Source organism: Lolium rigidum, chromosome 3, assembly GCF_022539505.1.
Source record: "Lolium rigidum isolate FL_2022 chromosome 3, APGP_CSIRO_Lrig_0.1, whole genome shotgun sequence".
Lineage (NCBI taxonomy): Eukaryota > Viridiplantae > Streptophyta > Magnoliopsida > Poales > Poaceae > Lolium > Lolium rigidum.
Window position 1 is genome coordinate 395,166,284 of NC_061510.1, and position 22,497 is coordinate 395,188,780.

The 22,497-nt window shown below is 42.6% G+C and overlaps 1 protein-coding gene and 1 non-coding gene across 2 annotated transcripts; both read right to left on the minus strand.

Annotated features, from left to right (window-relative positions):
• Nucleotides 1-11,667: 11,667 nt before the first annotated feature.
• Nucleotides 11,668-13,828, minus strand: LOC124700843 (40S ribosomal protein S15-like). The gene is made up of 4 exons (XM_047232907.1): nucleotides 13,726-13,828; nucleotides 13,496-13,647; nucleotides 13,342-13,399; nucleotides 11,668-12,120 (listed from the first exon to the last, which is right to left on the minus strand). Exons 1-4 carry the CDS (start codon nucleotides 13,726-13,728, stop codon nucleotides 11,872-11,874), a joined length of 462 nt encoding a protein of 153 aa, XP_047088863.1. The 5' UTR covers nucleotides 13,729-13,828; the 3' UTR covers nucleotides 11,668-11,871.
• On the minus strand, nucleotides 12,312-12,397 carry LOC124704984. Its single transcript, XR_007003836.1, has one exon. It is a non-coding gene; the product is annotated as a small nucleolar RNA Z102/R77 (small nucleolar RNA).
• Nucleotides 13,829-22,497: the final 8,669 nt, after the last annotated feature.

Here is a 22,497-nt window from a genome sequence, read left to right on the forward strand (position 1 = left end):
GAGGGGAGTGTGGGAATATTTTGTGGGTGTGACGCCGACAGACCTGGCCCACGCGCCTTTTCACTTCATCCGGCACTCCCAGGCGCTCCCCGAGGTGTTGGGTTCGGCCTGCGATCGCCGAATGGAAAATAGGCCCAATCCGGCGAAAATTGGGCTCCTAGGGGCACGATTGGGGAAATTTTGTCCATCCGGCGTTAAAAAATGGCCTGGAGAGGGGGTGCTGGGGAGCCGAGTGGCGATGCTCTCAGCTTTTTGGCTGCCGAGACACTGTGTGGCCTTTTCCTAACCACAAAAATATCATGTGCACGTGGTCAGCTCCATCGCGCGGCCGTCTCTGCTCGTGGCCTCGCTGTGAAAGATTGCTGCACTAGCTAATTAAACTAAAAATTTGAACTTATAGAAAAAGACTAGGTAGTATATTTATATTCAACATCCACCCTAACGTATAACCTATTTTAGTCATTTGTGTGGGTTCGATGTAGACCGCGAAATTTTTTTATTTTGTTTTTAAAACTATCTTAAACTTAAAAGATCTTTTAGCTTTGATACCATGAGAGATTCATACACTAGTTTTTCATAAGACCGATCTGAAGAAAATAGGCTAAACAATCTATTTATATATTCAACACGCCGACCCCAATGCCATGCCGCCCCGAGATGCTCCAGCTCGCCGCCCCACCGAATCCGCCGCCGTCGAGCCATCAAGGACGCCGCCCGCAGTGGCAGCAGCTCCACCCGTGTGGCCGACCTTGGACTCAGATCCTTAGGGCATCTCCAGCGGCGCGACGTCCGTTTGGGTCGGCCTTTTTGGTCGAAATCGACAGCGCGTCCGTTTGGATCGGGGGTGGCTCCAGCGGCACGACGTATTTTTTAGGACGAATCATTTTTTTAAAACTGAAACATAATTTACATACTTAAAACATAAAAAAAAAAACCTAAACCCCTACTGCTGCGCATCGTGGCCGTGCTGCTCCTCGTCGCTGTCGAGCACGATGATCTCCGGTATGTCCCACGGCCAGTAGCCATGCGGGGGAGCGTACGCCGGGCGCGCTCGCGGTGCTCGAGGTTGAGGAGGTTACGGCTGTGGCGGCGGTGGAGGCGCCCAGGGCTGTGGCTGTGGCGGCGGATGAGGCGCCCAGCCATAAGTCTGTGGCGGCGGTGGAGGAGGCGCCCAGGGATAAGGCTATGGCGGCGGTGGAGGAGGCGCCGCCGAGTCCAGGAGCGCCTGTCGAAGGGCTTCATCCGCCGACAGGCCCGGCGGCATGACAGCGGCGGCTGCACAGGCGCGTCGTACTCGGAGACGAGGAGGCCGAGCTTCGCCATCTCGTCATCCGTCATGTTGTCGGGGAACTCGAAGTTCCGGCCCTCCGCCATGGCCTGTTGCCATTCGTGGAAGACGAGAGCAACGTAGTCGTCGCTGTCGTCCTTCACCTCCTCGCTATGGTACGCGAGCGCCTCGATGTAGTCGTCGTCGTCGTCGTACGCGGCGTAGGCTTCGTCGTCGTCGTCGTCCTCGCGGTCGTTCTGCTGCGTCTGCTGACGTCACGTCGGCGCCTGCTGACGACGAGCCGGCGGTGCAGGGCCGAAGGGATAATCCCTGTCGCCCATGAAGCCAGCCCTTCGTCTGTTGTCCGTCTCCGTGGACAGGTACGTACGCCAAAGCTCTGACTCGATGGCGTACGCCGGATCGGCGCGGAGGTCCGGCGGCAGATACCGCCTCCTGCGCCGGATCTCCGCGGTCCGATCAGGCTCACGCGCAGGTACTTGGAGGGATGGGCACCCGACGGCAGCTGAGCCGCCAGCCAGCTGCACGCCGGACCAGGCGTCGCACGGCACCCATTTGCCGTGCATGAGCCTCCCCACCGTGACGGGGAGCGCCACCTTCTTGCTGCCGCTGCCGAAGGCCTCGAAGTCGTTCTTCTTCCCCATGGCGCAGCGGCGGTTGTGGTGCGAGTGAAGCTGTGGGCGTACGAGCAACGCGGCCGGTGGACTTTTAAGGGCGGCCGCGCGCGGGATACGATGCCATTGAAGGCGCCGCAGAAGCCCAGCCGCCGCCCGCCAGTGCACGCGCAGAACAGGCAGCCGCAGCATTCATGGCGAAGGCTGCGGCGCAGACGCGGAAGCGATGGCCGCCAAAGCGATGCCATCGATGCAGGCTCGCTGCCATGCGAGCCTGGTGGAGACCGGAGCAAACACTTTGCGCGTCCGCGCAGCGTCCGCAGAGACGCAAACCTAACGCATATTTGGGCTAGATTTACGTCTCCACGGACGGCCCGGTCACTTTGCGTCGTGCCGCTGCGATCAAAGCGGATGCAAACAGTCGCTCAGCATCCGATTTGCGTGGCACCGCTGGATATGCCCTTACACGAAAAGCCCCATGGCCTCGCTCGACCCGTGTGGTCGGCCTCGCTCGTCCGTCGCCTTGCCCTATGCTACACCCGATGCGCCCGGCCGTATCTCCAATTCTCCATGCTCCCAGCGCCTAAGTCGGGCCCGGTCACCCACCGCCGCACCTGCACGGCACCTGCGTCCGCCCGTCCACCATTGCACGTTTGGGCTTGGTCGCACCTGGGGAAATGTTCGAGTACGCGTACGAGTAGGTAACTCGCTATCCCGACCGTCCACATTTCTTGGGGATCCAATACCATCACTGTTGTTGCATGTCTTTGTGTGAGGCATCACAGAGCAAACGGCGTATTATATGCTGGTTTATGTGATCTCCCTGCCAGACATAGGCTACTGAAGCTAGTCATTTGATGTGGCCAAATGCGATAAAATATTTGATGCCATGTTAAAGGATAAGCTCATTCGAATTACACATACTATACCGTCAGCCGAAGAGTTAAGGTGGAGAGCTTAATGAAAATACCATAATTCTTTTCTCTCGTACTACCCAATAAATGAGAAGAAAAGGTATTTGAAACAATAAAGTAAAAAAATACAAAAGTAATCATTATTTAGTTGGCCTTGCCTATATGTGAGGATAAATTATTATAATGGTAGTTCATAAGTTAGAATTTTGTTATTTCATCAATGTATGGTCATAATATTTAACATGTATTATAAGGACATGAAGAAGTATTAATTCATGGTTGTGTACTTTCAACCAGGATGTTCTCCATCCAAAAATGTGTGTAAGGTATCAAATATATTTTATACTAAAACCGCATATGATCGATTGGAATAGAGAATCGACGCAAAAAATAAAATGATCATATATGTTACCTACACATGTGCTTTTGTATTGATAATCTCATTTTATATATTGTATAACTTCAAAGTCTTAGTGGCTATGGCATGTTTATTATCATATAATATATAAATATATATTAAGAAGGGAGTCTCGCTCACTTAGATAGGCGAGTGGATGTATGACCAAGCCACACCTATGTTCAAGTGACCAGAGGCGTGAATTTGGGTTTTAATTATTTTTTAAGTAAAACTTGATGTGAATGTCTTCCCCGCCACTTAGCTTTCAAAAAAATATGAATAGTTTTGACAGCATATTGATGATGTACTCGCACCTGAGAGGTTCACCTTGCTAGTCAAATAAAAATAAGTGTGAAATTTGGATTAATACAATGTACCTAGCATGCCACAAGTGCACGCTAGTAACCCTAAATAAAGCGTACAAATTTTTGAAATGCGATATAGAGAGTGTATCTAGTTCTCACTGTTCTAATGCACTATGTTGTACTCCTCCGTTTATAACTACCCTGCATTTTAAGTATAGTCGAAGTCAAGTTTTATAAAGTTGGACCCAATATATAGAAAAGCTTAGCAACATCTATAATATAAAATCAATATTGTTAGAATCAACTTAAAATATATTTCCATATTATATGAATTTGGCATTATGTATGTTCATGTTTTTCTTTTGTATATGGTCAAACGTTACTGAGTTTGAATTCAACTAAACCCCAAACGCAAGGTAATTAATAAACGCTAGGTATGCATTTTGTTTTGACAAAATATTGCAGGAACGTTATTGCAGTGCAGCATTTTGGCTCCCGAGCTCCATGTAGCTCTTATAAGAAAGATCAAACAAGAATATTCAGATGTTTTTTAAAAAAAATATGCATTTCTCGTGGGTACATACTAATGCGATCTACACATGCAAAGTTTTTTTAAAATAATACATTCTATTTTGGCTACACAAGAATCAAAAAAAATTGTGGTTCTAAAAATGAAAAAAAAAATCGTACTTTGCTCCCCAAATTTGTCTTTTTGTTATATCACAGATGAAAGTATATTTCCATGAAACTTCATCATATAAGTAGCCACCTATATATAGTCATATAATTTTGCATTCAAAGTTGTAGTGTTTGATTTTTTTTTATAAGAGCCACCACAGTTGATTATTAGGGGCATTAAAAAGTGCCTTAAAAAGTTGCAAAAGTGCCTTCAAAGATCTTCAGAGGCAATTTAAAAAGTGTTGTATCAAATAGTGTAGGGAAAAATCATTTAAGGCACTATTGAAAAGTGCCCCTAAAAATAGATCTTTTAAGGCACTATTGAAAATGCCTTTAAAAATAGATTTTTAAGGCACTTTTGCTATGGCATTTATAGATCTTTTAAGGCACTATTGAAAATGCCTTTAAAAATATATCTTTTAAGGCACTATCAAAAATGCCTCAAAAAATAATAGTTTCAGTAATATAGCATTCAACTTTATCCATTCATAACATTACTCAAGTTCCATCGTTTACATACAAGTTATTCACAACTAAATCCAGTCAATTTGTAACTACATAATTTCTCAACTGTTGCAATTCTACAAGCAGACAATAAAGGTATATTACAACACAGATTTATGCTTGCCACTACATATTTTCTGAACTGTTGCAATTCTACAAGCAGCCAATAAAGCTATATCTTCAATGACCTTGCTCGACAACAGCCACATCCATGCTTTCCACTATATGCCCTCACTCAGTTTTCTTCTCTTTTTAGTTTGGAACCTGCAGCACAAATGTACCATAAGTGATTAAGTGCATCACAACAAACAATGTGGTTAAGGGGAAAATGCAGATTTAGGAACAATGACACATATATGTTTATTAGCAACTACCCTCCCAGTACACCAAACATTTGAAATTGTGAATCTATGTGAGATGAATCTCTACGGAAGGTAACAAGGTCAACAGAGATAAGTTTACTTGGGAAAAGAGAAGTGCAGCAGGGACAGCATAGGGAACACACACTAGAGCAATTCGAATATGCAGATTTGGTAAGTTTACTCCCAAGAAATATTCAGATTTGATAACCCTGTACCAATTCGAATATGCAAGAATTCAAGCTCTCCCAGGTCCACGAGGACAACATAGGGCATGCAAACCGACGCTATGCTGCACAATAAACTTCCCAGTAATTAAGGCAGCAAAGACTAGAAACGCACAATCAAATCATCAACTTTTATCAATTCATTCCCATTTCATACAGCAACACAACAGTCAAGAAACCCAAGCAATTCAGTAGTTCAATCCGCTATAACCCAGCTAGCTGGGCAAAACAAGGTAAGTAGTCTCTGTCAAGGCTTCTCCACATTTTAAACCGTATCTAAACTATAACAAAGACCTGAAACATCACATGGCAGAACTACTGATGCTTTTATGCCAAAATACTTGATGTTCAAGCTTACATACCTGAGACAATGTATACTTCTACAGCTTGTGAATTAGCCTTTACCTCCTCTATCATCATGGCATCAGTACCATAAGCCGCCGGTGACGGGCAGCATTGTCGACAGTGCAAGCTCCAGTTCACCTACAATACATTGATGCAAATGCACAAGGAACATATCTCAGTTCCATGTCTTGTCAGATATCCTACTTAATTTTAGCAGGATGTATGGATCTTTCCTGTAACGGTACCTAGAACGGCGAACAAAAAACGGACCAAAAATGCAAGAAAAGCAGTCCAGAGTCCATATTCACTCCTAACACTACGAATTGATACCATAATATGAGTAGGACAAAAGAGAGTAATGAATATCCATTATATATTCTACACTACTGGAGGAAAAGGTATCAGACATTTCTTTGCACAAGTAGCAAGATTTTATTTGATCCATGAGATTTTCGTACCTGAAAACAGTAAAAAAAAAGGTTAATATTAAACAGTGGCATAAATTTCTCGTGAATTTAGAGGTAGGACCTGAAAACGTTACTATCAGCTATAAATCTCTAGTATAAGTAAGCTAGAGACAGAACATACATATGGAAAAAAGCCGATCAGTTCCATGAAAATACAGGAGCTGGTTATGGAACCAATTCTGGTACCAAATGTCTAATATCTACTGAAGCAATGCAAGAGGGGCTGCATGTGCATTAGGGAAGTTAGGCGCTACCACATTCCACCTAACGCAGGTTAAATCATTTGGAATGCAGTTAGCACCATAAAAAAATAGATAGAACAGTTAAGACAAAATTACCAGTAATTAGCATTACCCAGCTAGACAATATCACAAACAGTGGGCGAGCAATCAACACAGTGCAATCGATTGATCCAAATCGGTGAATCACAATAATCACAGAAAACCTACTTGCTGCAAGCGCTCAAATCTGCACAACCCAGCAACCTAATTCATTACTAAATGCATCAGAACACAATGGATTTGTCAGGAGGGGGCAGGCCATGAGCCCGTGTAGTGTCATGTGGGGGAGAGGAGGTGGAAAACGCGTCACCTTCGGAGCAGACGACCTTGAGAACGGAGGAGGGCAAGACGAGGCAGTTGTTGTCGCCTCGAGCAACCGCCGATCCCCTGGACGCGGAGGAGGGCACGACGAGGCGGTTGTGGTCGCCTCGAGCAACTGCCGATCCCCTGGACATGGAGGGCGACACGGTCGCGGCCGAGGCGACGGCCTTGTCAAGGTGCTCCTCCATCAGCCGCGGCGACCTCCTTGTTCAAGCGGGAACCGCCATTTGGAGAGGCGCGCGCAGGTTAGGGCTCGAGCAGGGGAGCGAATAGGGCAGGGGCGAGGCAAGGTGAGGACGAGTGCACGGGAGGAACAGCTGGATCGGCCAGGAGGAACAGCCGGATCTACGCCAGCGAGCGGGGAGACCGAGTGGCCGGCGAGGGACATCACCAAGCGGCGACGCAGGCGGCGGGGTCACGGGAGAGAGCTCGGAGCAAAGAGAGAAACACGCAGGGGAAGAGGGCCGGGACTTTTCTTTTCCGGTGTGAAAGTAACAACTTCCTTATAGGGGTACGCATTTTTTTCCACGCACTTTGAAAAGTGGTTTCTTGTAAAATGGGTACGCATTTTTCCAGGCACTTTGAAAAGTGCCTCAAAAAATCATATTATTCCAGGCACTTTATAAAACGCCTGAAATAATCAGTTTTTTAAGGCATTCAAGAAAAAATGCCTATAAAGATCGTATCTTTTCACGCAATAATGTCAAAGTGCCCCTAAATATATTTTTTATGCCTCTAAAAAAAGTGCCCCTAAAAATCTACTGTGACATAGTGGCTTGGGAGCTAAAAAGGACTTTTCGATTTTTCTGTGAAATGACAGGTGCTTAGAAAGTGGAGGTACAGGTGGAATAGATCAATGAAGCATCCAGCACTGGGCTACCAACAAATAACTAAATGCACTGAAATTGCGTTAAGATGTGTGTCAGAGTGCCCAAAGGAAAGACCTTGTATACGGGAAATAGTAAGCATGCTTAACGCAACGGAAAGTACGAATGAACGTATCAATGATGCCGATGACTATCTTTTTGGCCCGGTAATCTTGTCTTCTCAGAAATATCAGCGCATGACATATTAGTTCAGATTATTTGGTACTTATGAAGTGTGAAATCTTCTCATGCAGATAAGCCCTTACCCCTGGGAGCTGCTTGACATCGACCCACTGGAGCTAAATTTCCCTTTCGAGATAAACAAGCAGATACCGTGCTCGCTCCAGCTAACAAACGTAACAGATGATTATGTCGCCTTCGATACGGAAATGTCAAGCCAACTGCAATACTGCACAGAGCCGGAGATCGGTGTTCTGCCACCACGATCCAAGTGCACTGTGACGGTAACACTGCAAGCACAGGAGAGGGCTCCGCATGATACGACCTCCAACGGCGAGTTCGTCGTGCGGTGCACTGCTGTGGATGAGGGCCTCGCTGCTGAGGATATCACCCAGGACATGTTCGACGAGAATCCTGGCAAACCGGTCGATACCGTGACGTTGACGGTTGTTATTAAGCATAACGCAGTGGCACAAAGAACCTAACATTTTTGCCGTGAGCAGTTCCCGAAACAAGGTTTTTCACTATTTTCTTAACTGTGGGAACAAGGTTTATCAAGTACCCAGATATATTTTTAGCCTTTGTATACTTCTCTCGTAATTCAGCATCCAAGGGGCTTGGTGATTGGGGGGTTTAGTGAATCCATCCCTTTCACCAAATCCCTTTCAATCTCTTAAAATACTTTTCCAATTACTAGTATGGTGGAGATTTTTAATCTATGCAGAAGCCAGAGGATTTCTGGAGATATCTCGAAATTGTCCTATCCAAATCCGGCTTGGTTGGTAAAAAAGCTACTGGAGATTTTTTCGGATTCGAGATAATCCACTCCGATCCTCTTAAATACATTAAACATAGACAAGGCCTTAGTGTGCTTAGATATGTTCTTAGAGACAATGGATTAAGAAATTCTCTCTCAGCATCCTTCAGTTTTCTAGGAGCTTGTATTTTTTTCGATAAAGAGCATATATTAATATCGCGGAGATACCAATTACACTCAGCCTCTACAACAACATCATGCCCTAATGGCATAAAGGATGCACACAGCCAAAAAAAAAGAGAAAAATTATTAAAAAAAAGTTCCGTTATAGAGATAAAAACTTGAAACAGCAACACTGACACCACCAAGACAACACCAGAAGATCAGCTTCTCCATACGTAAATGACAAGGCAACTGCAATACTACATAGAGCCGCAGATTCGGTGTTCTGCCACCACGATCCAAGTGCACTGTGACGGTAACACTGCAAGCGCAGGAGAGGGCTCCGCATGACACGACCTCCAACGACGAGTTCGTCGTGCGGTGCGCTATTGTGGATGAGGGCCTCGCTGTTGAGGATATCACCCATGACATGTTCGACGACAAGTCCGGCAAAGTGGTCGATGAGGTGAGGTTGACGGTTGTTATTAAGCACAACGCAGTGGCACGAAGAACCTAACATGTTCACCGTGAGCAGTTCCCGAAACAAGGTTTTTCATTATTTTCTTAATTGTGGGAACAAGGTTTATGAAGTACCCAGATTGATTTTTAGGCCTTGCACACTTCTCTCGGATTTCCGCGCCTAAGGAGCTTGGTGATTGGAGGGTTTAGTGAATCCATCCCATTCACCAAATCCCTTTCAATCTCTTCAAATACTTTTTCAGTTACTAGTGGAGAGTTTTAATCTATGCAAAAGTAAGATGCTCTCTAGAGATACCTCGGAATTATTCCATCCAAATGCAGCTTGGTAAAAGAACTATTGGAGATTTTTCAGGATTCGATCCTTTTAAATACACTAAAAAATGAACAAGGCCTTGGTGTGTTCAGAAAAACTCTATACATTCGGATGTCGACATGTTCTTAGAGACAATGGTTTAAGAAATTCTCTCTGAACATCCTTCAGTTTTCTAGGAGCTTTTATATATACATAATATATTTATTCGCTTCTATGTTTCAATAATATCATGTAACTCTCATTTCAACTAGCAACGATGCTAACTTTTAGCCATAGCAATTCCTATACAAGGACGTAGCATTATCCCCTACACCACTAGCGCGGTAATTTCTACTTTTGCAAAAGTTTGTCCCTCTTATGACTTACTACTCGCCAAGTGGGTCTTATTTTTCATGTATGCTCTCTCCTTACCAAGTGTCGCATGTCCCCCACGGGGTGTCTGCATGTTGGCCAAATATCGCAAGGAGAAGAAAGGTGGGATGAAGATGATAGAGAAACGGGACTGGGACACGTTTTTCTCTTCCGAATTACGAATTATTTCATGGTTGCATTTAAAACTAGATCTCATGTTAATAATTTTTACGATTTCTTTTATTTCCAAAACTAGTACTTTTGTACTACGAGTTGCAGTGTAAGTGTACCCCTCTTTCAGTCAGTGGTACGTTACTTTTCATTATACTAGCACTCCGTCTTCAGTGTATTAGCACACTGTTTCAGTGTACTTTTCCTCCGTTCTATGTGTGATTGTACCCCGTTTTTTCTGTGCTTGTACTTTCGTGAATTTATACTCCATTTTCTATGTAATGTACCTCTTATTTTTATACAAAGTACTTCGGCTAGTGTTTTTGTACTTTAATTCTTAATGTGCGTGTACTTTTGTAGTTCGGTTCTTCGTATACTCCCTGTTTTTCATTCGGTGTACTTCATGCAATGTAATTCATGTACTTAGTGAAATTCCTAAGAGGTCGTTTGGTATCCATCATTTGGGCCTGGAATCCTGGAATTCATTTTGGAATTCCATAGGTGGGCTGTTTGGTTGCCACAGAATTGGGCCATCATTTCATTTATGAATTCCAGCAAAATGACTTCATGGGTAAACACGATTCCAAGCTGAGACCTGTCATTTGCGATTCTCTATGGAAGCCTCTACAAATTCAATATTGAATTCTGTTGTCATTTGCAATTCCTGTGGCAACCAAACAAGTGTCTATTTTTGAAATTACAATGTAAATGAAATGAATACATGTATTCATTTCAAAATGCTACAAACGAAATGAAAGCTTGGCTTCCAAACGACTTCTAAGTGTACTTTGTGCACTTTCTGCATTGTACGTGTGTGTACTCCCAGATTTACCTCGTTAGTAGGGTGGCAAGCGGCGTCCCTCAAAAGCAAAATCAAGGCAAATGGAGTTATGGAATCAGATCAAAATCAGAGCTGAATTTACTTCCATGTGTTTAATCAGAAACTCATGCACTTCACGCTATGCATAGTATAGTAGTGTACTCCTGGCTTTTCCGAGAGCGTAGGAAATTTGGCTCATCATTTAGGTTCGCCCATAGTTTCCCGTTTATACTGTGGATAGGTTGGTAGAAACTACACGCGGCAAAACAGAAGGAGTAACAGAGTTAGAAACAGAGTAAACCATCTAGCGCTAATCCTACATGATGATCGTGAATATCATGGTTTTCTGATTTTATTTAATGCTTATTTCTCTTACATATATACAAAAAAACTCAAGGCTGAAATGTCAATGGATTGTATTTTGGCCTGCATTTACTTTGGACTCTATTCAATTGGCTTTATTTACAGGGTGAAATTTTATTACAGCCTATGGACGTTGTATTGCCAAGGATGCGTGCCAGTTCTCTGCTCCTCCGCTTTTAAAAATCTTCGAATTCCGCCTTTCTCAAGTTATGGGAAAGGGATACCGGTGGGGTAACACGTTAAAACTTTCCTTCGAGAGGATTTGATGACAACTCCTGTCCCAATGGTTCAGAGGTTGCGTTCTACTGAGACATGCTTTCTTCGACTGTTGTATGGCCAAAAATATTTTGTCTGAGAATTCTTACATGCTTGAACATGAAGTGGGTGTGCTCATCCCATGCTATGAACTACACAAAATGGGGGTTTCAGGCATACTTGGAATTTCCGGTCCATGAAACATAAATTTTGGGCTTTCAATCAAGAGTAAAACCATACGAAAGAATCCCATCAAGCAAACATAAACTGAGACACAGATAACATTCAGCATAGCTTAGGATAACTTCAAAATCTGGAACAGATTAGTTCAAGGTTCACACACTGCTGCTCCTTAAGAGGGACGGTATACTTAGAAACTCAGAACCAAGAGTTACTACATAAACGAGATAATAACACTGAATCCTGGAGCCCAAAGAGTGCCATTCCTGACAATTCTCACTTGAGGGGAATGAACCTTGAGGAGTGGGTGGCACCAATACCGGGCCTCCCGTGCTTGACTGGCTTGTAGGAGAGGGAGAACTCAGCCAGGTAGTGGCCAATCATCTCAGGCTTGATCTCAACCTGGTTGAACATCTTCCCATTGTAAATCCCAACAAGGCTTCCTATCATCTCTGGCATGATGATCATGTTGCGAAGGTGGGTCCTCACAGGCTCAGGCTTCTCACCAGCAGGGGCATTGCTTTTCTGTTCACACAAGACATCAACAGGTGAGCTACTGATATAGAAGTAGAGAATACACGATGAAGCATGAGTGCACAAAATCAAATTAGAGATTGCAGATGGAAGTTGAACGAAACAATCAGTAAGAGGTAACCAAATACTAACTCAGCACATTCACACTATAAAAGAGACAAAGCTAATGATCAATCAGAAGAGATGGATCAGATAGAGCTAAATACAGAATTGAGACCATCATGCAGGCCAATCAACCCAATAGGTATATTGTATCATCATCTCAATCTCACTCACATAGCAACATAAGCAGACAAATATAACAAAATGGATAAAGCATAGAAAATAAACGAACTAAGACAACATATCTAATACGAAACAAAAAAGCACAACTACAAACACTAGAACAAGGCAGTGATCTAACAAGAAACAAGCAAACGAAGAGCCATCAAAAAATATCTCATGTCAATTGACAAGAAATACTTCATACACAGATGAACCTATAGAAACTATAGAAGAGTACAATAATGAAGTTACAATATATGCAGGCTACTGTTCAGTGCACTCATATTTTAAACTATAGTATATTAAATATTAATGTGGTGAAGCACAAAGGTAAATTCTAAATTAGCAGGAGGAAATTACATGTTATCCTATAGTACTACAGTTAGTAGGGCAAAATGGTGAATCCATCGTTCTAACAATCCATGTATCCAACAGAAACAAGGCTGGACGCACAGTGCTAGAAAACAAAATTATGTTTTGTAGATCAATATAGCTAATTAGCTATAAACCAAACTAACAATAAAAGCCGTTCAGCACTGGCAAATTAACAAATCTACCATTTGATGTTAAACTTACTAACAATGTACCAACAATGTACCAACGTACCAAAGTATAGCAGGGCAAATGGTGAATCCAACGTACTAACAATGTACCAACGCAAGCAAGACTGGACGCACAATTGGTAATAGAAAACCTAAGCATGTCCAGTAGATCCATATAGCTAATTAGCTATGAAACGTACAAACAATAACACAACGTTATACAGCAGTTGCTAATTAACAAATCTACCATTTGATGGTGAACTTAATACTGTAACTAATAACTCAGTCGTGACAGCGAAATAACATAAGTGGAGCAGGGTACAATCAGATCTACAAATCTAAGCAGTTAACTACATGATTCACAATCAAGCTCCAAGCAAATGTATCAAGCGCACAAATCACTCACCGCCTTGCGCAGCTTCTTGACGAGAGCCATCGGCTTCCTCTTCAGACCCCTCGAGAACCTAACGATTCCAAACACAAACCATGGACGCGAACCGGATCAGGAAAAGCACGGCCGTCACGGAACAAGCACAGTAGATCGAAGCTCGAAGAGGTACCTTCTGCGGGCGCGCGCAGGGAAGAGCTGGACGAGGTCCTCGCTGGACATGTCGAGGAGAGCGTCGAGGTCCACGCCGCGGTAGCTGAACTTGCGGAACGTCCTCTTCTTGGGGCCAGCGGCCGCCAACTCGGGGTCGATTTCCGCATCCGCCTGGAAACGAGAAACCAGTCAACGAGAGAGGAGAGGGCTGTGGAATCGAGGGGCTAGGGTTTGGGAAGGGGCGCTCACCATGGTCGAAGGGAGGGAGAGCTGGAGCTCGAGCCGGAGGCGGGCGGCGCTGCTTGCGGGAGGAAGAGGAAGCGACGGCGGCGGCTAGGGTTTAGAGACGGAGGGCTCCCGGGAGACTATATAGTGGTGCGCGCATGCGTGGTGTCCTAGGGTAGTTTCTCGGGCCGAGGCCCGGCCCTAGTTTACATTTGATCAAGGCCTGTGACGAAGCTGAACACTGTGGGCTTAAAAGCGGGCCACAAATTTATATCCATTTACGTCACCATGTAGCCCATCCAACGAGACGGTTACAGAAAATATCAGATACTACAACGAAATGATGGAGTAACTAGGCCTGCAAACACAGAAAAAAAAAAAGTAAGAGAAAATATAACCGCGGCCCTAGGGCTCAACAATCTCGCCAAAGCCGTGTCTAAACTTTCTGTTTGTGACCCCATCATGGCTCTCATGATGGACAAATTCGAGAAAATGTGTTTGCGTTTGTGTTTCCTGCACCATCGCCATGTGCGATAACTGACAACGTTCATAGATCCTACGACGATAGTGACGTAGCTAAAACTCTAGAAAAGGCACTAAAACAAGATATGAAAAGAAGGACAACGAGGCATGAGGACAAGTCCGAGGCACCATTGGCATTGTTGAGAAGAACTCTGGTGCGCGAACGTGATGTTGAATGGGACAACGTCAACAAACTTCGGCATGTTCAGGTCAATTGCATATGCATGACTTTGGGTGGTTCGAGACGCGGAGCATGGATGATCATGGATCAAGCAGTCCGCATAGGCACACATCTGCAAGCAGCAAAGCATCAAGGTCAAGGTTCCTCACATTCTAGTTCTTCTCACGAGACAGCTACTGCAGGGACACGATGCCATTAGTGGGCGGGTGTCATCCCAGGAGAACACCGTTAGTGCACTGGGAGGATGGTGTGAAGAACAAGGGGAAGGGCAAAGAGGTGGCGGGGGAAATGTTTTGGAAATAAAATTGTCGTACTGTAGTGCATGTCCGCGCCTGAATAACCGTGATTTTTTTTCTTGATTTCTTCTCTCATTAAGTTAAGACTTTTGAAAAAAAATTATCCATACCTCTGCATAGGTTATCAAATCGATGTGTTTTTGGTGAAACTGGCATAAAATCCAGCGAGACATACTTGATATTTGTCAAGCTGCAGTTTACCTTTTAGCCACGGAAACACGATTGACAGTTCGCAAAACCAACCTGAAATATGTTTGAAATCATCATGAAATCCACTTAAATACATGTTTTTCTTTTGTGAACACGTGCACAATTTCATGGAACTAGTCCCAAACCACATAATAGTTGACAAATATTTTTCCATGAGGCTCAGGCTAGCTTGATGTGAAAAGGAACACCAGCATTCATGTCCACGTTCAGGCTGATTCTCACTTACCTCGATCGCATTCTTCAGAGTGTTCATATTTATTTACAAGAACTTGGGATGGAAGAGATATGGAGGAGGTCTGTGCTGACCCATTAGATTTGAATATTTATCTCTTCAATCATTTCCTGTTGTATTTCAGTCACATGAGATGCATTGCATATGGTGTAGGGCTGGAGCTGATGACAAACCACTAAGAATGGTCAAAACTGTGTTGCATGAACTTGTAAAGCTTCGAGGTACAGCAATAAAAGGTCATCTTTCGATGGTCCCTATAGATGATGAACCTCAGCCAATCATTCTGTCATACATTGATCTTAATCTTCAGGAAGGATTTGAATATCATGTCCTTTGATTGTTCCATGAAAGCTTATATGTGCCTCCTTTTTGTCTAAGCAAATACTATTGGGTCATCCTAGACCCTTGCAGCAGCCTGTTCAAGTTCTTCGACAGCGAACTGAGCAGGATATGAGCAAGCAATCAGATTGTCCCGTCCGCTATATCAGCGTGACACCACCAACGAGATGTAAACACAGATAGTGCTACTTTTGCTCCCGGGCACTAAGTTGCAGAAAGAACCCCGAGGACTCTGTTCTGCCGTTCCGGCTAGCTAACTCCTGACGGAAGGACATCCCAAATCCCAAATCTGGGTAAAGCTTGTCACGGTTAATTTAACCAGGTGTTTGAGCAGATCATGCTTTCGATTTGAGATGTTAGAGTGAGTTCAAGGACAGACAAATGCATGTGGCAGATAAACATGGGCTTCAAACCTCAGGTTTGACATCTGTGTATCTCATAAAGGTGAAATATTCATTCAGTGGGCTCGGTCTTCCCGCGGTGCTCATAGGAATAAGGCGTGCGTGTGTGCGTTAATAAGGGTGAGTGTATACGCGTGTGTATGTGAGCGTCTATGTTTGTACTGTGTTTCTTTAAAAAAAAGTCTGCAAGTGTGGAAAGTTTATCTTCGCATGGTTAATGACATGAGTAAATGGCGATGTTTACTAGTATGTTGGGTAGTTCTCGGTTCCATGAAAGGAATCAATCCATGGTGATGGTTATTGGGAAGTTCCCATCATTGGCCGAGCTGTTGGCATATCTGTATGACCCGCCAAGAACATCTAATCCATCCTTTTGAGTGTTGGTGTATATATATGGTTTGGTTTCTTGCAATCCATTGTTGTTCCCAATCAGACGCACCAAATTGAAATACATTTGTTCGATCTTTGAGATCTCCGAGAAGAAATGAGTTCTTCATTGTCATTGTTAGATCATGTATAGTAGCTCTCCTTGTATATAATACCGTATTAATATTATCCCTTGTATTGTACTTTGTAAATATATCACATATGACAAATATGAGACAAAGAGATATACATGTTGAGATATAGTGACCATACCATTCCATAATGATAAACTCAACCATGTATAATTCTGAAAGCCTTATGTCTCATGATCATACCATGCATCAATGTGAGATATATCACTTGTCAAGTTGAGATATATAAAGATCATACCATCCATAATGACAATCTCAACCATATAGAATTCCGAAATCCATAATAATATGTCTCACAATAATATGTCTTGCCACCACACATAGAACAAAGTTTTAAACATCAAGAAAAAACAACAAATTTTTCCAAAATAAGCACAAATGATACTTGTGCCCCAGCCCTTGCAAATCCCGTGCAATAAAGAGGACACAAGCTCTTAGAAATGGTAAACGCATATGCTTGTGCCCCAGCCCTTGCAAATCCCGTGCAAGTCCTAATAAACCTTCTTATCCCCCTTTGGCATTGAAACACCAAAAAGGAGAAAAGAAGTGATGCTACAACGTCCCATGGAGGCTTAAAAACCACCGGATTCCTCACCACTGGAGGACTCTTCCGTCTCATCGTCGTCTCCGGACTCGGCGGGCTCAGGCTCACTTTCGTCATCATCACTATCAACCTGCTATCAGCGAGAGGGGTCGGGTAGCCCAAGCTGCTCAAATTCTGTCACGTTGTGGATAGCCACTGTTCCTCAGGAGTAATGACCTCTTCTGACCCACTCTCAACATGAATCTCCAATTTGCGCACAATGAGCTTGGTGTTCTGATACGTCCAATTTGCATCACTATTTTGTATCATAATTTGCTGTTATTCATTGATATATTTCATATTGGGACACAATACTTATGTTATTTCATCTTTTTTGCATGTTTCATCATTATTGGAGGATCAAGCACCGGAGCCGGGATTCTCGCTGGAAAAGCACCGTCGTAACGCAATATTTCGGAAGATCAACTCGTGGAAGGAAATTACACGTAAATTCCTATTTTTCCGCATGACGGAGGGAGCCGAAGGGGAGAAGAGGGGAGCCAAGGTGGGCCTGCACCACGAGCCGGCGCGGCCCATGGCTCGGCTGCGCCACCCCGTGGTGTGGGGGCCCACAGCCCCTTTCGCCTTCTTTTCTTCGCGTACTCCTTCGTCCCGAAAACCTAAGCCACAGAGGGAACCTCACGAAGAGTTACAGCCGCCTCTGCGGGGCGGAGGACACCAGAGAGAAAAGAGCTCTCCGGCGGGCAGGAATCCGCCGGGGAAATTCCCTCCCGCAAGGGGAAATCGACGCCATCGCCATCGTCATCGAGCTGGACATCATCTCCATCATCATCATCATCATCTCCACCATCTACACCGCCATCACCACCGCTGCACCTCGTCACCGATGTAACAATTTGAGTTGGATCTTGATTGTTTGATAGGGGAAACTCTCCCGGCATTATTCTCTACCTGTTATTGATGCTATTGAGTGAAACCATTGAACCAAGGTTTATGTTCAGATTGTTATTCATCATCATATCACCTCCGATTGTATTCCATATGATGTCTCGTGAGTAGTTCGTTTAGTTCTTGAGGACATGGGTGAAGTCTAAATGCTAGTAGTGAATTATGGTTGAGTAATATTCAATGTTATGATATTTAAGTTGTGGTGTCATTCTTCTAGTGGTGTCGTGTGAACGTCGACTACACGACACTTCACCATTTATGGGCCTAGGGAGTGCATCTTGTATTCGGTTGCTAATTGCGGGGTTGCCGGAGTGACGTAAACCCGAGCCCCCGTTAGTATATCGATGCAAGAGGGATCGCAGGATCTCAGAGTTTAAGGTTGTGGTTAGATTTATCTTAATTACTTTCTTGTAGTTGCGGATGCTTGCAAGGGGTATAATCACAAGTATGTATTAGTCCTAGGAAGGGTGGTGCATTAGCATAGGTTCACCCACACAACACTTATCAAAACAATGAAGATTATTTAGCCACATGAAGCGAAAGCACTAGACTAAAATCCCCGTGTGTCCTCAAGAACGTTTGGTCATTATAAGTAAACAAACCGGCTTGTCCTTTGTGCTAAAAAGGATTGGGCCACTCGCTGCAATTATTTCTCTCGCATTTTACTTACTCGTACTTTATTCATCTATTACATCAAAAACCCTTGAATACTTATTTGTGAGCATTTACAGTGAATCCTTCATCGAAACTGCTGTCAACACCTTCTGCTCCTCGTTGGGATCGACATTCTTACTTATCGAAGATACTACGATACACCCCCTATACTTGTGGGTCATCAAGACTATTTTCCGGCGCCGTTGCCGGGGAGTGAAGCGCTATTGGTAAGTGGAATTGGTAAGGAAAACCTTTACCGTTTGTGCTGATTTTATTTCTGCCTCGTCGCTATAAGTCATTATGGAGAGATCTTCTCTTCAATTTCTATTTGGGAAATCTACTACTACCGCAACGGTAGTGGATGAAGCGCCAGGTGAGGAAGTAATACCATATAAAATACCTATGAAAATTATTGAACGTGTTATGGATAACCGCTATGAAGGGGATGGAACTCGTCCATCCCGGTGATCATTTATTGTTTTTGCATGAATTATGCGGGTTATTCAAATGTGCAGGTATTGCTATGAATGAAGTTAGAAAGAAACTATTCACTATATCGTTGTCTGGTAAAGCGGCGCACTGGTATAAATTGCTGAAGAATGGTGATTCTATTGATTGGGAGGACATTGTGCCTTTATTTTATTCCAAATTTTATCCTCCAAGTGAAATTCACAAAGATCGGAACCGCATATATAATTTCCGGCCTCATGATGGAGAAAGTATTGCCCAAGCTTGGGGGAGATTGAAGTCTTTAATGCTCAAATGCCCCATTCATGAGCTTCCCGGTAATGTTATTCTTGATAATTTCTATGCAAGACTTTCTTTTCAAGACAAGACCTTGCTGGATACTTCTTGTTCCGGATCATTTACACGCAACAAAGAAGAGTTTAAAAGGGACCTTCTTGATCGGATCCAAGAAAATACCGAAGGATGGGAGAACGACAAAGATAGAGAATCAGGTATAATTTATGATTATAAATGCATTGAAGCTTTTATGGATACTGATAAATTTCGTAATATGAGTGCTATATATGGTCTTGATTCTCAAGTTGCTGCAAATCTTTATACAGCTTTTGCCTCTCATTATGAGTTGCCTAAGAAGAATTTTGATAAGTACCATGAACCGTATAAGGATAAAGTTGATTCATCTGTAAACAAATGTGTAGTGATTGAAACTGTTGATAATGTTATTCCTGAAGCTTATATTGAAAAAACTCCTTTCCCGCTAAAATGAAGGAGTACTCGTCATATCTAGTGCCGTTAATAAAAGTGAAAAGAAACCTAAAGAACCCGAAGAACAAATTAAAATTGAACCTCGTCGTTGCAATAGTTAAAGATCTTGTGACTCGAAAATGTGGAGGATGGTCATATTATTTTCTGTGAAGATGCTTCTAATATTGTTTCGCATCCTAATAAACCCAAACAAGTTAGTGTTCCTATGTTATCTGTTAGAATTGGTGATCATTGCTATTATGGTTTATGTGATATTGGTGCAAGTGTTAGTGCTATTCCTTATGAGCTTTACACGAAGATTATGCACGAAATTGATTCATGTGAACTTGAAGATATTGATGTGGTTATTCAGCTGGCTAATAGAGAAACTATTTCTCCAATTGGTATTGTTCGAGATGTGGAAGTTCTATGTGGTAAGATTAAATATCCTGCTGACTTTTTGGTACTAGGTTCTCACTGCTAGTGATCATTGTCCTATCATTTTTGGTAGACCTTTTCTAAATACTTGTGGAGCTATTATAGATTGTAAGAAAGAGAAAATTTTGACTAGATTTGTCGGTGAACCTTATGAATTTAACTTTTCTAAATTTACCAAAACTCCTTATAAAGTTGACTTGCCTAGTAATGATTTTAAAATGGAGCAAAGTGTGCATCTATTGTTCTTGTTCCTAATAATCCTTTGCAGCAACATTTGGAGAATAGTGAAAGTGAAGCTTTTAGGAAAGAAAGAGATGAGCTTGAGGAATTTTTTCTTCGCCAACCTATTCTCAAGCATGATTTACCGGTGGAAGATTTGGATACAACACCGCCACCAAAGGAAGATCCTGTTTTTGATTTAAAGCCTTTACCTGATAATCTTAAATATGCTCATATTGATGATAAGAAAATATATCCTGTTATTATTAGTTCTAAGCTTTCGGAGATTGAGGAAGAAAGGTTATTGGAAATATTGAAGAAACACCGAGGAGCTATTGGCTATACTCTTGATGATTTGAAAGGGATTTCTCCTTCTATTTGCCAACATGCTATCAATATGGAAGATGATGCAAAGCCTCGTTGTTGAACATCAACGTCGTCTAATTCCAAAGATGAAAGAGGTGGTAAGGAACGAGGTATTAAAACTTCTTGAAGTCGGTATTATATATCCTATTGCCGATAGTAGATGGGTTAGTCCTGTGCATTGTGTTCCTAAGAAAGGAGGAATGATCATTGTGCCTAATGATAATGATGAGCTTATTCCTCAAAGAATAGTTGTAGGGTATAGAATGTGCATTGATTTTCGAAAAGTTAATAAAGTTACTAAGAAAGATCATTACCCTTTACCCTTTATTGATCAAATGCTAGAAAGATTATCTAAAAATACTCATTTTTGCTTTCTTGATGGTTATTCCGGTTTTCACAAATTGCCGTTAAAGCTAAAGATCAAGAGAAAACCACGTTTACTTGTCCTTATGGAACTTATGCTTATAGGCGTATGCCTTTTGGTTTATGTAATGCTCCTGCTACTTTTCAAAGATGCATGTCCTGCTATTTTTCATGGTTTTTGCGAAAGTATTGTAGAGGTGTTCATGGATGATTTTTCTGTCTATGGGAATTATTTTGATAATTGCTTGCGAAACCTCGATAAAGTTTTGCAGAGATGTGAAGAAACTAACCTTGTTCTTAATTGGGAGAAATGCCACTTTATGGTTAATGAAGGAATTGTATTGGGACATAAAATTTCCGAGAGAGGTATTGAAGTTGATAGAGCCAAAGTTGAAGCAATTGAGAAGATGCCCTATCCGAGGGATGTTAAAGGTATTCGTAGTGTTCTTGGTCATGTTGGGTTTTATAGGAGATTTATTAAAGATTTCTCTAAAATTTCAAAGCCTCTTACTAATCTTCTTCAAAAAGATGTACCTTTTGTTTTTGATGATGATTGTAAGGAAGCTTTTGAAACTCTAAAGAAAGCCTTAACAACTGCTCCCGTAGTCGAACCTCCCGATTGGAATTTGCCTTTTGAAATTATGTGTGATGCTAGTGATTTTGCTGTAGGCGCTGTTCTTGGACAACGGGTAGATAAAAAATTAAATGTTATTCATTATGCTAGTAAGACTCTTGATGCTGCTCAAAGAAATTATGCTACAACTGAAAAGGAATTGTTAGCTGTAGTCTTTGCTTGTGACAAGTTTAGACCTTATATTGTTGATTCAAAAGTCACCATTCATACTGATCATGCTGCAATTAGATACCTTATGACAAAGAAAGATGCTAAGCCAAGGCTTATTAGATGGGTACTTCTGTTGCAAGAATTTGATTTACATATTATAGATAGGAAAGGTGCTGATAATCCTGTTGCTGATAATTTGTCTAGATTGGAAAATATTAATTATGATCCTGTTCCTGTTAATGATAGTTTTCCAAATGAACAATTGGCTGTAATAAAGGTGAGCTCACGAGAGAGCCCTTGGTATGCAAATTATGCTAACTTTATTGTTTCGAAGTATTTGCCTCCAACCTTTTCAGCTCAAAGAAAGGAGAAAATTCTTTTATGACTTGAGGCATTATTTTTGGGATGACCCACACTTATATAAAGAAGGAGTAGATGGTATTATGCGAAGATGTGTTCCTGAATATGAACAACAGGAGATATTGAGTAAATGTCATGGTAGTGTTTATGGAGGACATCACGCTGGAGATAGAACCGCGCAAAAGGTTCTACAATCAGGTTTTTATTGG